The sequence below is a fragment of the Alosa alosa genome, chromosome 4, assembly GCF_017589495.1.
Source record: "Alosa alosa isolate M-15738 ecotype Scorff River chromosome 4, AALO_Geno_1.1, whole genome shotgun sequence".
NCBI classification, from domain to species: domain Eukaryota; kingdom Metazoa; phylum Chordata; class Actinopteri; order Clupeiformes; family Clupeidae; genus Alosa; species Alosa alosa.
The window spans coordinates 32,405,001-32,422,500 of NC_063192.1; the positions used below are offsets into that span (position 1 = coordinate 32,405,001).

General features: G+C 42.3%; 1 protein-coding gene across 1 annotated transcript in view; it reads right to left on the reverse strand.

Annotated features, from left to right (window-relative positions):
• Window positions 1-15,962: 15,962 nt before the first annotated feature.
• Window positions 15,963-17,500, reverse strand: part of sema3bl (sema domain, immunoglobulin domain (Ig), short basic domain, secreted, (semaphorin) 3bl) — a 34,596-nt gene continuing 33,058 nt past the window's right edge. Inside the window, 2 exon segments of the mRNA XM_048241211.1 lie at window positions 15,963-16,043; window positions 17,443-17,500. The exon segment at window positions 17,443-17,500 is cut by the window's right edge and continues 340 nt beyond it. Coding sequence (XP_048097168.1) covers window positions 15,963-16,043; window positions 17,443-17,500 — 139 coding nt within the window.

Here is a 17,500-nt window from a genome sequence, read left to right on the forward strand (position 1 = left end):
GACAGCACATTTCTCTGTTCCTGTCTTCTGTAAACGCCAGCCAACGACTCTATTCATTCTGTGGTTTGTGATGCATCTCCGTTGTTAACATGAGAATGAGCATGTGCAAGCATATATATACTTGTGTGTGTGTGTGTGTGTGTGTGTGTGTGTGTGTGTGTGTGTGTGTGTGTGTGTGTGTGTGTGTGTTTGTGTGTGTGTGTGAAGAGAGGAATCATTCTGTAGACTTGTTAGAAGGGAAATGCCAAAGGTGAAGTGGAACACTGTATGTCTTCTCCAGCTGTTGGTGGATTAATATATCAGACTCTGATTAACTCAATAAAATATCATGTTACTTACCAATCCTAAGTGTAGTTGTGCAACACTTGTACATTTTGTCTGCTTCTTATCAACAGATTTTCTCACTAAGATCTGAGATGTCAGCCCCCTGTGTACGAGTGATCCCCACATTCTTGCTATACACTGTAGGCCAGTTTTGAAGTTCACCGTCCACTCTATTGTTGGCCATACACAAAGTTTGTTTACAACATTTGTCATTTACAGCAATTGTTGTCATTTGTAGTTGGCAGAGGATTTTTTTTGGAATCGACTGGGAATCGATGGAAGATGGCCATTGCTATTCTGTGTCAATCACCTCAAACTGAGTTAGTCTCTCAAAACTATTTTGTTTTGTTCAGGCAAAAGTACTGGACAGATAACAGCATGATTTATAATGAACACTTTGGCCCCCCTCTGTCTGTGGTAGGTCTGGACTTGTGTTACGACCCCCTGTGCCCCTTCAGATGATGCCAGAACCAAGCAGGCCACAGCTGGAGGTTAACTGATTACCAGCTATAGGCCTACCTGGCTATAAAAACAACTGCTAACCTCCTGTCCTCACATTTTGCCCCTCTAACATTTATGTCATGCACCCTTTTTGAACGCACACACATTTATTCTCACAACACAATTCATTTACCCATAGACTTTACAATATTTTTGACTTGGTTAGCTGTAACACAACAGTGTAATGCCAGAGAGTTATGGGTTCCATACCATGGCTACCACTGTTATGCCCCTCATGGGCAAAGCACACACCCCCAGTTACTCCAGAGAGACTGTCCCTGTGAACAGTTCTGTGTAAGTCACTTTGGATAAGAGCTTCAGCTTAATGGCTGAATAGTAATACTCAGCACTAATCCACACACTGTTCATTTATGCTGTGTAGGGCACTTTGGGTAGTCTACCTTCCCAGTCACCAGAGTCACTACCCGCACTGCTTCCCCTCAGCAGATTAGTGGGAAGACAGTGAGATGGCCATATGTGTGTGGATCATGGAGATATTATATACAGTATATATCGTTTTAAAGAACAACATATTTTTTACTTTGGTCAAGAAGTGTCTGCTAAATGTAATGTAATGTAATACAGAACTGGAGAGAGAGAGGAAGTACCACCCCCATTCATTTCAATGGCCCATGCTAGGCTAGCTACTGTACCTCAGTCAAAAAGTCTGAAAGTGAAATTAACGACAACCATCATTTTCAAAATGATATTTTTACAGGGCTCATTTCTGGCACCATTTAGAGTTGACCAATTACGTGCCACGTTACAGATGGAAACAATGAAGGTCACATATGGTCGATGCAGATTGGTGACATGAGCTGGCAATTTCCTTCTGGGGATCAGTCAGTCATAATTTATGGCCATCGTAAATGTGGCACCTAACTGGCTTGTTTGTGAAAATGGTGCCAAAAGTGAGCACTTGTCAGAAGACATTTTTAAGATGGGATGGCAAGATGGGATGCTAACCGTCCGACTCCTACTTGCCCTGGTGGATACACAGTCAACACTCTGCCCCCTGCTGTTCTCCCACAGACACTGCAAGACCCCTCAATACAGTGCCTCCTGCTTGAATTCACTTCACTCCTGCCCTGCTCATTGCCCTCATGGGATGTACACACGCATTACCGCGTACACCGCATACACACGTACACACGCACACACGCATACACACATTACACACGCACACACGCATATTACACGCATAACACACGCACCCTGCGCACAACACGCAGTGTTGGGCAGATTACTTTAAAAATGTAATCCACTACAGATTACAGAATACCTGCCAAATGTATTTTGTAAAATATGCTATTTTGTTGGATTACTCAAAGGATTTCAGTAATCAATCAATAATTTCATAGGCCCTTTTACCTGAAGTGATTTTTAGAGCAATGGCTACATCTCTCTCTTTCTCGCTCTCTCTCTGTCTTTATCAATGAATTGGTTTCCAGGGAATAGGCCATCCAAGAAAAAAAATCATAATTTTGACATTTACTGTAATCCACAAAGGCTGGCTTGGCAAACTCAATTAGCTCAGTTGTTGACAAGGACACCACCGAGTGGGCTGTATATCGACTGACCCTTTAAAAATGAACATGGCATCGGAGGGTGTTTCTGCACCAACCAAAGCCTGTTGTGCAGGACTGCTATTATGAGGAGGCCGAGTAGCCTGAGCCAGCCCGAATTTAAATCCGCCTGCAAAATTTGAGATTAACTTCCTCACTAAACTGAAGGAGAAGTGTGACTTGAAAGGGGGAGCAATACTCCCTTGAAGAATGTAAAAGGCACAAGCTAGTGTTCATAACAATCTGCAATGAATATTGAATTACTTAACTTTGTTGTGTAGCAACTTAGGCTAGCATAGCCTACTACACAGAGCTTTTTTGTTAAATGTAACTAGCCTACTAGGCTAAGCTACACTGCCCTACAACTGCACTTGGCTTTGCAGGGCAGTAGCCTACACAGCTTCCGTGCATGCATATTTCTGGTCTCGTTTTATGCATTCAGGTCATTTCCAAAGTCTTGAACGTGAATGCAATGACCCACAGCCTACTCATCGTCATCACAGTTCTTGAATTTGAGATAGTGAAATTGGCAACCTGTTTTATCAGGTTATGTTGAGTGTACCTACAATCAATTAGCTGTTTAGTCGCTTTACCTGGCGTGTTACTTTGTTTCAATTTGAATGTTCCGGTTGTATGTAAAGTCACTGCTAAATGTTCTAGATCAAGATGACGTCCTTGCACAGAACACAGCAAACATTCCATAATTTCTGAGCAATTTCCGCAATTTTCTACTTGGAATTAATCAAATATACTTATTTACGACCATTTTCTGATTGAAAGGTAGGCCCTACCTTCGGACAAAATAACAAAACATGAATACCGAGATCGTTTTCAAGAGCGACATCATTTTTGTCGAGTGAAAGTGATGGCGTAGGCGGTGGTGGGGATTGTTTCTTGATGTTTTATGCCCCCAACGTTGTCGTCAAGGCAGCGCTGCTTGGAAGGTACTAGGGTTAGGCATAGGTTAAGGTTAGGGTTAGGGTTGGGGTTAGCTTTAGGATTAGGTGCCTTTAAGTCAGCGGTGGCAGCGCTGCCTGGAAGACGACGTTGGGGGCATAAAACACCATCGAGCGGTGGGGATTCCCGCCACATAGCCAGTTACGTTCGAAGTGGACTTCTGGATATCACACAATCAACCATGCAGAAGATGGTGGATATGAGGCGGGACCCCAGCTTCACTCCAAACTCTTGGATGAGCAGGCCCCTCACAAGATCAGAGAGAGCCTGAGAGATGACCCTGAGGTGGAGCTGAAGGCCTCTGACCTGAAGGAGCTGGAGGAATATCTCACTGTTCTCGAGCAGAACCGTAGAGATCTGCAGAAGCTCCTGCAGGAACAAAGAGAGGAGCACGCTATGGAGCTGAGGGCTCTGGAGAGGGAGCGTGTTCTGGAGAGGGAGCGTGTTCTGGAGAGGGAGCGTGTTCTGGAGAGAGCCGAGCGGGAGAGAGAGAGGAGCGTGTTCTGGAGAGGGAGCGTGTTCTGGAGAGAGCCGAGTGGGGGAGAGAGGGGGCAGAGAGAGAGGAGCGTGTTCTGGAGAGGAGCGTGTTCTGGAGAGAACCGAGTGGGAGAGAGAGGAGGCCCTGCTGCTGTCTGCTCTGATCTCTATGGCCGTCAGCAGACCGAAGCTCATGAACCAGCTCAGGAGCCAGCCAGCTACACTGGTGGTGACACATGATTGCTTGCTTTCCTAGAGCACTGATAACATCACTCAACAGTGAATTGATACTATAATAAATTGTATGGAGAAGTCTAAAGAACCCTGAATGACCACTGTGTATGTTAATAGCTATATAAATAAACTTGAACTGTAAAGTCTCAGAATCTCTTGGGCATTTCCATAATGTGTTGTGTTTTATAATACAGAGTAAACACCTGGGTGACACTGCCCTGAGCAGGAGTTCCGGAAAGTGCTGGTGCTTCAAGAAACACTAGGCCATCGCTGATGTTGCTCCTCAGGTACTTCCCAACACTACAATCATTTCCTATTGCCCAGTACCCTATGGTCAAGGCAAATGTAGATGAGAGATTGACTTGCCTTACTAAATGTTTGAAATGAAGGAGGCTCATTTCTAATTTTTATTTTAGTTCTAAATATATATTTTATACAGATTATTTGAAAAACATTGACTATTAACTATGAATAAATACACATTTATATATTAATCATCAATCATTCTATTTCTATCATTCTATTATGCATTTGTCTGCCTAAGTTTATGGATGTCTACGATCTCTACGAGCCATACATGCAATCGATTAATTTCCTTCAAAAGGCTGTTTACATATAAAATGAAATGATGAATAAGTGAACTTTTATACACTTTTACATGACAAACAAATTTACAAAACAACAAATGACCCACAAGGCAAAAGATGCCGGACGGGGCGGCGTTATCGCCAGCGTACCCATGACACCAAGACATATAAGACAAACAAACAAACAAAATTAACAAATAATAAAATAATATTCCATATTGGTCCACTTGGTTGAATCTAACCGGCTGGAAAATGTCCATGGACAATGATGATGATGATGATGATGATGATGACGACACACAGCTGTGTCTTTACAACAGACCAACCCGGAGGATTTAAAGATATACACAGCTAACACAATGGGACTTATTTGCCCTTTTTGCAAAATACTCATACTGGACTAAAACATGCTGGCTGGACAGACCCCATTGGCCTACAGCAAAACTAATGTTACATTCGCTGAGAGGTTTTTCATGAATTCTATCAATATAAACAGAAAAGGGAAAAGAAACGAGCCACCTAAGAGATATGATTTGTTTTAAAAATATTAGAATTTGAGTTTGAAAAGCCTTGTCTTTGTATTTTGAATATGTAATCCTGTTTCATGCATTCCGTTACTTCCCAACACTACACACACACACACAGTGGTGATGAGTTGGAGCTGAAGAGCGTAGAGAAGGAGTGTGCACAGCTCAACTTTAAACACACACAACTTTAAACTTTATTAAAACACCAACATCCATATGCTGGTCCACACACAACCTCTCACTCATGGTGGCCATGTTCTTTTTCTTCCCTCTATGGGAGAGAAAAAGGGAGACAGAGAGACCCCCCCATCCCTATCTTTATCCCTTACCTTACCTTACTGTGTGTGTGTGTGTGTGTGTATAGTGCCTTCCAGTAAGTCACTTCGGACGCCTCAGGTGTTTCAATAGTTTGTTCGTTCGTTTATTCCAGTATTTCGTTTCGTTCGTCTCTATAAATAAACTAAATAAACTGACAAGTAACAAATACAAATGAAGACCATATGCCTGCTGGCGTTCCAACATCGAGTTCCAAAACCAACTACCCAAGGATTCCTCCTTTCTCTACCTATATGCCACTAATTGGCACAGGTGTGCAATTTAACTCCTTATGTGCCAAGGCCTTCCAAGGCCACAAGGTCAGGTCACCAGCAGGGGTCATTAAATCAACTTAATCACGAGAATGTAATTAATGGCTCCTACACACCGGCCCTCTTATTGCTACCGGCTAAATAGGTACAATAACAAACTAAACTAAACACATGGAGCCATACATCACAATATACACAGTAAACACGTGGAGCCATACATCACAATATACACAGTAAACACGTGGAGCCATACATCACAATATACACAGTAAACACGTGGAGCCATACATCACAATTCATTCAAGACCATATCACATGGAATTAAATTAAAGTCCATCAATGCAATAGCCCCCTTTTTTTTCCTTTTTTTTTTTTTAAGAGTCCTTCTTGTTCAGTGCATAACTTAAAAGGAAGAGGAGAGGCATTGTGCATTCAAAAGTCCATTTCAGTGTGTATGTGTGTATTTGTATGAATGTGCGCATGTGTGTACATTGCAAGACATTTCTTGCTCAGATAGTCCATGGTGCGCGTGTAAAGATCAGTATACATGTTAGTTCCTACAAGGTAAAGTAAACATTACATATACATTGGACATTCATATCTACATGTCATTTTCCAACAATAAGCAAACCTTTGTGATCGGTCTGTCTATAACACTTGTCTTTGTTTTTAAAGTCAAACTACGAACAATTCCCTTTGAATCTTTCTTTGTGTCAATAACTCCCCAACATCCAAGATCCCCTAGGGGCAGTAGGGTCTGCAATTAACACAATGTCACCATTTGCGTAGTTTCTTTTCTTTTTAAACCATTTTTGTCTTTCTTGTAGGTTTGGAAGATACTCTAACCCATCTTTTCCAAAATATATCAGCTAAGTATTGTATTTGCTTCCATTTTGCGCTTACTATACACATCTGATTTCTGAAATAAGCCAGGCGGTAATGTGGGTTGCCCTTTGAGAAGTAAAAGGTGGTTGGGCGCTAGAGGTTCGAGGTCATTTGGACTATCTGAATTTGTGGTAAGTGGGCTTACTATTCATTATGGCTTCTACCTCACAGATGAAAGTGTGAAGGGATTCACCATCTAATATCTGATCCTTTGTCAGTGATAAAAGTGTTTGTTTGACCTGTTTTATTAACCTCTCCCATACTCCTCCAAAGTGTGAAGCGGCAGGTGGGTTGTAAGTCCATTTTATGCCTTTTTGTTGCAGAGCAACTTGGAGTTTGTTGCTTTGGTTCCACTTCTTCATGGCATTCTTTAACTCACGGTCAGCTGAAGTCAGATTGGTGCCATTGTCAGATCTTATTTGCCGTGACTTGCCCTCGTCTGCTTATGAATCTGGCGGATTGCGTTGATACATGAATCAGTGTCAAGTGAATTGGCTATTTCCAAATGTATCGCCGAAGTTGTGAAACATGTAAAAATGACACCATATCGCTTCACTTCACTGCGCCCTCTTTTTACTGTAATTGGACCAAAGAAGTCTGCTCCAACAAAGGTAAATGGTGGTAAATCTGGTGTTATTCTTTCTTTGGCAAGTCGGCCATCTTTTGTTCTCCTAAGTTTGAATGTAGGCCTGCAGAACACACACTCAGACCGTATCTTTCTAGCAAGGGAATTTGCTGCTGAATCCAGTACTGCTGTCGCAGTTTGGCCAACATATGGTTCCTTCCACAGTGGCCTAGTTGTTCATGGATGTGTTTTTAACACAAGTTTGGGCACATGGTGGTTTTGAAGAACCACAGGATGTTTTCAGTCCTCTGGCATAGCCATTCTGCTTAATCTCCCTCCTGTACGAAGTAATCCATCTTGCAGAATAGGACAAGCTTACTTAATGTGGCTCTGACGACTGACATGAGCGTTTTTTCCTTTTGCAGGTTTTGATTTCTTCTGGAAATGCCTCCATTTGAGTAAAGCCGCATAATTGCATTTTCTGCTCTTTTGACATCTTCTAAAGTAATCTGCTGTACATTCATGCATTTTTTAACTGTTTGCATTTTTCTTTCCATCAGACATTGTTTCTCTGCATTTGAGTTCTTAATACTCATGTTGGTAAGTATTTCCTTTCTTTTCTGACTTAGTTGCAAGAGTAGGTCTTTTTAGCTTAAGTAGCCATGCTACTGCTCTGGTTAGATTGTTCCAATTTGAGTGATGGTGTATGAATGTGTGAGTAGGATTTTGTTCTTCCTTTTACAATTAAGTTCATGCTAAGAACATCCTTCTTCACTTCCACATCATCATCATCTTTTTTTCTTTCATGTGTTTGTATGGTAATGTCAGAATTTGTCCATTCAGATTCCTGACATTTGAGAAATTCTGGACCATTCAGCCAAACTTTCGAATTCAGAAGAGCACTGGCCTTGAGACCACGAGACGCACAATCAGCTGGATTTTGTTTAGTGTTTATGTATCTCCATTGTTTTACCTTGGTCATTTCTCTGATTATGCTTCACTCTATTGGCCACAAATGTTTTAAATCTTTGTTCTCATTCTGAATGTACTTCAATGTTGACGTACTATCTGTCCAGAAAATGGAGTTCTCAAGAGCAAGTTGTAACTCTGCTTTGATCAGTCTATCCATTCGTACTGCAAGCACTGCTGCAGTGAGTTCCATTCTTGGCATTGTAGTTTGTTTCAATGGTGCAACTCGTGATTTCCCCATTAGAAATGAGGTGTGCACTTCATGTCCTGAATTTGAGAGACGAACGTACGTGACACAACCATAACCACTTTCAGACGCATCACTAAAGTTCTTTGGCTTGAAACATCTGTTGACACTGAGCTCTCCAATGCAACTTAGACCTGCCATCCATTCATACCACAGCTGCGTGTAGTGGTCTGGTAGGTCTTTGTCCCAGGCATAATTCTGCTTGCAAAGATCTTGCAGAATGTTCTTAGCAGTAAGGACGAATGGAGAGATGAAGCCAAGAGGATCGTATACCGAGGATATGATGGACAGTATTCCCCTTCGAGTACATGGCTGCTGTTTCAGGCTCCCTGCAAAAGTGAGTTTGTCTCTTTCTATGTGCCACTGTATGCCAAGAGTTCTTTCTGTAGGAAGAACGCTGGATTCCAAGTCGAGGTCTTTGACCTCCTTTGCTCTGGCTGCTTGTGGGATGGACATTAGGACAGTTCTGCTGTTACTTATCCATTTGTGCAAACGAAAGCCTCCCCATTGAGCAAGCTCTTTCAAGCTCTTTTGCACAACGCCACAGCATCAGCTTCAGTGGCCACCGATTTCAAGCAATCCACATAAAAATCTTGCTTAATTGTTTCCACTGTTTCATGCAAAAGAGATCTTTGAAATCTTCGCAGTTTGTTTGAGGGCTTAAACTTGCACAACTTGGCTAAGATGTTGCCCCGAATAAGTGCACTGTCATTCTGTGTTCTTTTCAATGGTTGACCTGAGTCACCATTTGGCCACCATAGAAAACGACAAGTCCACATGGTTCTCCATAACTCTCACCTGGTGAAACATGCTTTCCACGCCTGCCATAAGGGCAATTGGCTCCTGGCGGAAGCGCAACAGGACGCCTATCAGGTTACTGGTGAGATTTGGACCTTGTATCAATTTGCTGTTCAAGGATGTTCCCTGGAAGGATGCGGAACAATCAATACAACTCTCAGGGAGCCCTTCTTTGATGGTGGTGCACTCCGTGGATGGGAATGTACCACACCTTCCCACTTTGGGTTTCTAGTTCATCAAAAGGCACCGCTTCTGTGTGGCCTTTTCAAGCATTCCTTCTAGAAATGCAGTATATTCTTTATGATTTGTTCATTCTTTTCAAATTTTTCTTTTCAGAGACAAACACGCTGCTGTGCCTGTTGGTAGTTGTTTGGCATCATTACGCAATTTTCTTTAAAGGGTAACGGTAAGTAATAATGACCATTTCTTAGTTCCTTTGAACTTTCCATCACAGACATGAACTGTTTGTCTTCAACTGACATCTCTGATTTCTCCTCAGCTGCCAGTTCTGGAAAATCCTGATGATACTGTTTAAATCAACAAGTCATTCAAATCTGCTACAGATATGCGATTAACTACGGTACATGAGTGACTTCCTTGCATTTGACATGTTTCTTGCATGAGCCCATTGATGACCCATCCTAAGGGTGTTCGAACAGCATATGGCCCATTACCTCTACTGTTTATCACCTTCCAAGGCTCCATAAGATTTGCAGCATTTGTGCCTATTAACAACTCAATGTCAGCCCAATTGTGGAATTTTCACCTCACGTGAAGTATTTCCATTTGTCTATTGATTCTTGTGTTGGTATGTGTCGCTTTTGAAACTGGTAATTTCGTTTGAGTGTAGACCTCTGGGAGTTCATGGTACAGCAGGCCTTCCATATTGCTGACTTCAAGACCAGAGACTATACTGCTGTGGACATTTTTCTCCTGTCCCATTGTGCACAAGAGTATTGTGGTGTTTTTACCAGAGATATTTAACTTTCTTTTCAATGAGTCTGTGCAAAATGTAGCTGAGCTACCGGGATCCAGAAATGCATGAGTATTTATGACTGTCTGAATTTGAGACTTTTACTTTCACTGGGACGATAGCAAGAGTGCATTGTTTCGATTTACTGGCGCCTGGATTGGATCATTTACAGATACCATAGCACTACTCAGTGGTTTGTTTCCAGTTGCTTACGCAGTCATCTTTAATTCCATCTTTTTTCTTTGCCAGTGTGAATGTGAAGGATGGTTGGGTGAGACAGAGAACATGTTTCACATTTCATTCTGTTTTTGCAGGTTTTGCTAACGTGTCCCTTTGTTAGACAACCAAAGCACATCCCATTTACTTTCAGGAATTCTATTTTCTCACTGTTTGGTTTGGACTTAAACTTTTCACAATTTCCAAATGTGTGATTTCTTCCACAGAATAAGCAAGGCTTTTCAAGAGCACACTTATTTGTATTCAGTTTGTGTCCATATTGGGACTCGTTTGTTCAGTTTGTGTCCATATTGTGGCTCGTTCCTTTTTATTTCAGGTGCCTGAGCAACTGTAGTGGCAAAGCTGCTCCTCCCACTAGGTTTGGTGAAGGTTTTTTGTGGTTTAGATCTTGACACTACTTTGCTCTCCGTTGGGTTGATGATGTCACCAAATATCGGATCTAGCATTGCTCTAGACTGTCTTTCAATAAAGTCTATCAAGTCCTTGAATGTTGCTCTGTGTTTGTTATCTTGCATGCTACACACATTTGCTCGCCATCTATCTCGCAGCCTAAATGGAAGTTTAGACACAATGAGTCTTAAGTTGGTGGAACTTTCAAGCTCTTTTAATCCATCAATGTCTTGCATTGTATTGTAGCAGCTACGTAAAAAGAGAGCATAAGATCGCAGCCCATTGCCATCTTCTGGTTTGATGGTTGGCCAGTTCAAGGCTTTATTCATGTAAGCAGATGCTATTTTATAGCTGTTCCCAAAACTGTATTCTAGCTGCTTTTTAGCTTCCTTTATAATGCGACAGTGGGATCCATATGCATAAAGCTACTGACAAGGCTTCTGGGTTGGTCCCTTGTATACTGTTGTAAGTAGTATAGCCTGTCATCCATATTTGTAGTTTTATTCTCAACACATTGCTCAAATGCTTTGATGAAAGTCCTATATTGAAGAGCATCACCATCGAATATGGGAATTTCTCTATCTGGCAGAAGAGAGAGTGTTTGTTGTTTCACTAACATCTCAGTGATTTGAGTTTGTCTTTTTAATAGATCAGTGACGCTTGTATCATTGCCATTTGGGTGAATCTGGCTTCCTATTGGCACGGAGACGCTCAAATTTGCATTTTGTTGTGCACCTACAGTTTGCCTAGGTCCAGTTCGAGGAGCTGATCCTTCTCTCTGCGATCTCACTGGTCTTTGTACTGTTGCAGGGGTGTTATATTCCGTTGGTGTACCGTATTTGTATACGCCCGACACTGAACGTTGGTCTTCAGCTTCTCTGAATATTCTAACCTTTGCCTCTGCAGCAGCAAGTTCGGAATCTATGACCATTTTTTCTCTTCGTGCTTTTAATTTTGCGAGGATATTTGCTTCTTCGAGATCAAGGTCAATTGTCATCCAAAGCCTGCGCCTTTGCTCTAATAGCCGCACATTCTGCTTCGGCCTTTAGATGAGCGAAAGATTCTCGTGACGCGCAACTGAGAGCACTTGTTGCTTTGCAGCTATGCGTGACACTGTGCGCTGTTTGAGATGCGCTATCTTGAGGCTTAACAATATCGTCCTGATCCTCTTCTTTGTCATCATCTTGATCAACCTCGAGCCATTTTATGACACCTTCTAAGAAGCTTTTGAACAGGTTATATTTGGGTTGGTACCAGTCTAAGTTATCGGCCTCCTTTTCATATGCATCTTTAGTTAATTGTTGTACAGTTGCTTGTAAACTAATAAACTCAGAGAAAAATCCATCAAACAAGTTAATTTGTTTCCTAACAGTTTCTTTGTCCTGTCCGGCTTCAATAAGACTATTGATTTCATTTCGTTTGCGTGTTAAAACACCAAGCTTCCCCCTACGTGTTGCAATTAACTTAAACAGTTCTTTTTCATCGGACAAATCCTGCTCTACAGGCTCTTCGTCGGCGGACATTTTTCAAAGATTAACTCAAAAGTTCAACACACAAAAGATCGACAATATTTCAAAGTCAACACATCAACGAGAAGACAAACGCAAGTGAAAAGGCCCATTCAGTTTGTGGTGTAAGCACGGCGGCTCACGTTAAGTCATTGTATGAGCTCAGCGGCCCACTCAATTCAGCGTTTTACTCACAAACGTCCAAAGATAAAGGTTAAATCCTCAAATCCTTCCAGCGGGAAACGTGTATAATCCACAAACTTTAGGGAATGCAGCTCACAATCTTCTAAGTATCCTATAAAGAGTAAAATCCAGAATCAAACTTCCCAAACGCAGGTAACTTCCAAATATTCCGATGCAGTTTCAACTTTCCAATAGCAGAAGGTTTTCAACGCTGTAGTGCCTTCCAGTAAGTCACTTCGGACGCCTCAGGGGTTTCAATAGTTTGTTGGTCTGTTTATTCCAGTGTTTTGTTAGGTCTCTATAAATAAACTAAATAAACTGACAAGTAACAAATACAATTGAAGACCATATGCCTGCTGGCGTTCCAACATCGAGTTCCAAAACCAACTACCCAAGGATTCCTCCTTTCTCTACCTATATGCCACTAATTGGCACAGGTGTGCAATTTAACTCCTTATGTGCCAAGGCCTCTCTGAGGTCATGTCACCAGCAGGGGTCATTAAATCAACTTAATCACGAGAATGTAATTAATGGCTCCTACAGTGTGCGTGTGTGTGTGTGTGTGTGTGTGTGTGTGTGTCTGTGCGCACACACAGCTATAAGCAATAAAAGCCTGAGGCTGTCTTTCTTGAATCTTCATTAACCTCAACTTGTCTTCCAGCAAGCAACATTTTTTTTTAGAAATAAAAAAAATAAAAAACTTGTCTCCCATCCCAGTACTAACTAACCAGGGCCAACACTACTCATCTTCTAAGATCAGATGAGAGTGGGTGAGCTCAGTGTGGTATGGCCATGAGCAATGAATGGAAGTCTGATGGGGACGAATGGAGAATGACCACAAGATGGCGCTCATATCTAATCTTCTTGTCCAACTATCTTCTACTCTGACCAATATTTTACTCATTTTTTTGTACATTGAATATGGGTACAGATAATGTGTTTCGTAAGTAAGAGATTTTTTCAGGCATGAATACCAATTTAAATGAATACCACTTCCCACACAAACCTATGGAGAGAGTATCTTAATGAATGGTCGCCACACTGAAGAACAACACGTTTTCTTTTATTCCTGATGAAATGTATGTTATGTCTGTGTCTGTGTCTTTTTCTAGAGAGAGAGAGAGACACACATGCACACACACACACACACACACACACACACACACACACACACACACATCACACTATTATTACTCTTGTTCTTTACTGCTGTTAATTATAGATCTTTTATGTCCTACCCACACTGATGTACCCACCTCTCCTTATATATTTTTTGTTTTTGTTTTTTGTCTTATGGTCTTATGTTCTTGTATGTTATGTTGTATGTAACAATAGCTTTGGCACCACTGTTCCCATACAGTCATGCTAATAAAGCAACTTTGAATTTGAGGGAGAGAGAGAGAGAGTGTGAGAGAGAGAGTCTGTAGCCTACATGTATGTTTGTGTAAGAACTCTCAGCTTCGCTAGTACACATGATTAATGCGAGTCATTAGACATAATTGTCCTGCTGGTTAAAGATTGTTGACACAATAATATAGGTTTGCGCCACCAGCCAAAACCAATCATCTCTCCTTCTCTCTGTCCCTCATGATAAGCCAAGAAGAACATGCAGAGGAGCGCACAGGGTAATCAGCAGCCAGGAGACGTGTGTTGGAGTGGGACAGAGTGAGAATAGGACCGCTAAGTTGGTCAGACAGAGTAACAAAGACACAGTGTGCCCATGAGTGCAGGTAGGTACATGAGTAAGCATGCCGTTAATTGCACTGGACTTTGGGTTTTTACAGACCCGCACTGCTGAAACAGTGCCTGTTCAATCACTGGCTGTGCTAAAGCGCTGTGTGTGTAGCTGTGTGTAAATAAGTCCAGGTTATTGCAGGAAGGAGCCGAGGGCAGGGAGCGATCTGGGCCAATGTATCCTCCAGTTTCCCAAAACAGGAAGTGTGACATACTGTAGGTGTCCAGCATTGACATCACTAACATCTTAGTCTACGTCCTGTTTGTTTACTGCAGCTGTCACTAATAGTCCTCAAGCTCACATGCACACATGCCATGCACCCACACACACACACACACTCACAAACATCCTCTGAATCGTTCATCCTCATCCTCTTACACATACCCACACAAACACAAACAGACACAATCACACACACACACATAGACACACAGAGAGACACACATGCGTGCGCACACATACACACACACACACACATGGATGAAATAACTGGCAATGTGGGAACACTCCTGGTGTTCTTATTTTTTCCTCATAAATTAGAGTTCTTCACTTGCTGAACTCATTCCCAGAACTGAAGCTTTTCACACAATCCCTGTGAAGTGCAGGCAAAGAACCCTTACCTTCTAATAGTATCCGTGGTATTGATCATGCAGGACGTGTCAAACACTTTTCTTCTTTTCAACCCAGTGGTACAGAGACATCCCAGCGGTCAACAAAAAAAGGCAGGTGTTAAAAGTACATTTATTGATTACAAATGCTGTAGGTATGGTACATTGTATGCAGTTGTGAAATCAGAAAAAAAAAGCTGCACATCTATGGAACTACTTCACAACTTCAAGCCATAAAGCATAAATCATTAGGATTGCAACAGGAAAGCTGCAGCATCTTTTTATTAAGGTTCTTCCTGACAACATATGTGTAGAAGGTACAGGAACATGACCATGACATGACTATTTTTGGTGAGATTTTAGTATCAAATATCTGAAGGCAGTGTTGAAGGCACAGTAATTAATTCTGGCAAAAGGTTGTTGGACATTTGAACTCAAGAGCCAATCAAACTGCATCTTACCTTCTGAGCTCCTGTGCTGATTGGCTAGAATTGTGTACGGCTGGATTGGAGCTACGTGTCTTTTCTCTGAGCTGAGCCAGGAATGCGTACAAACACAGAGTGCAAACAAAGAACGCAGCTAGAGCACTGTGAGGAACAAACAGCGCATTCAAGTAGAATCACAGACCTACCTTTAATTTACCTGTTTTGGAAACCTAGACAAAATGAAACTGACACCTACTATTCCTACTACTACTGACTGTGTAGAATAATTACAGAAACATCATTAAATAATAAGGTTGTGGTTTCCTATATGCCATTTAGTAATGATTGTTTTAGATAACTACATTTAGTTAATCACCTGAATGAACTACAAACAGCAGACTACTTCATATCCAGCCTATTGGCTTTAGGGTCAGTACACATAAAAAGAGTTCAGAATGGCAAGATGGCTGGTATAATAGCTGGATTACTGTAGTCTGATACTGTACATAAATTTCACTGTGTTCATAGTGGCCGAAAGACTTAATCGGATTTAATGACCTTAAAGTGGATATCATTTTTTCCAGTTTTGCCTTTAACAGTTGAGGGTGGGTGCCCTCTTCCTTAGAAGACTCTAATCCCCATCATCATCACGCTGACCAGCTGACCCAACGGGATTGGCATCACACGGCCCTCTCAGCGGACGACCTCCGCACTGTGGACCTCATGTCCACTGAGCTGAGACGTGGACTCACAGAGACAGACTACGGACAAGTTACAGAAACAAGGAAAAGTAGATGGGGTGCAGAGAAGGAACGCTCTAAACACATGCTGGTAGCATGTCAAAAAAGACAAAAAAAAGTTAAATAGTTCATTTGTTCAGGAGTGCGTGTGTGTGTGTGTGTATGTGATAGTGTTTTGATTATACGGAGACATGGTTTTCTCTAAGTGTCCATCGGCTAGCACACATCCCTGTGTGGTCAAATAACTTAAATATAATGAAATCTAGTGTCCAGAACTCTCACAGAGCTCACAGGCCTGTAAGACTCCATGGGGAATGACACCCTCGTCCATGGACAGCTGCCGCCCAACTTCAGTCACAAACACATCCAGTTTAATAACAGCATCATCAAACAGACCATCGGTCCACAAGTGTGTTTGTGTGGTACATATATCTTATTATTGATGATATTATTGATGATGATGATGATGATGATGATGATATTGATATTATTATTGTGTGTGTGTGTGCATATATCTGTGTGTGTGTGTGTGTGTGTGTGTGTGTGTGTGTGTGTGTGTGTGAGGATGGGAGTGTGTGTGTGTGTGTGTGTGTGTGTGTGTGTGTGTGTGTGTGTGTGTGTGAGGATGGAGTGTGTGTGTGTGTGTGTGAGGATGGGAGTGTGTGTGTGTGTGTGTGTGTGTGTGTGTGTGTGTGTGTGTGTGTGTGTGTGTGTGTGTGTGTGTGTGTGTGTGTGAGGATGAGTGTGTGTGTGTGTGTGTGTGTGTGTGTGTGAGGATGGGAGGTGTGTGTGTGTGTGTGTGTGTGTGTGTGTGTGAGGATGGGAGTGTGTGTGTGTGTGTGTGTGTGTGTGTGTGTGTGTGAGGATGTGGGAGTGTGTGTGTGTGTGTGTGTGTGTGTGTGTGGAGGATGGGAGGTGTGTGTGTGTGTGTGTGTGTGTGTGAGGATGGGAGTGTGTGTGTGTGTGTGTGTGTGTGTGTGTGTGTGTGTGTGTGAGGATGGGAGTGTGTGTGTGTGTGTGTGGATGGGAGGTGTGTGTGTGTGTGTGTGTGTGTGTGTGTGTGTGTGTGTGTGTGTGAGATGGGAGTGTGTGTGTGTGTGTGTGTGTGTGTGTGTGTGTGTGTGTGTGTGTGTGTGTGAGGATGGGAGTGTGTGTGTGTGTGTGTGTGTGTGTGAGGATGGGAAGGTGTGTGTGTGTGTGTGTGTGAGGATGGGAGTGTGTGAGGATGGGAGTGTGTGTGTGTGTGTGTGTGTGTGTGTGTGTGTGTGTGTGTGTGTGTGTGTGTGTGTGAGGATGGGAGTGGGTCATCCCTTTCCCTTTGTGTAATTCATTACAAAAAGTTCTTGTGTCCAGCAGTCCTCTGCAGCTCTCTCTCTCGCTGGTCACGCTGGTGTGTGTGCGCAGTTGCAGTAAGTCATACGTGCGGGTTGCGGGATTCCCATGTGGCCGACTCCTGTGCCTGCTTGTACTTCTCCATC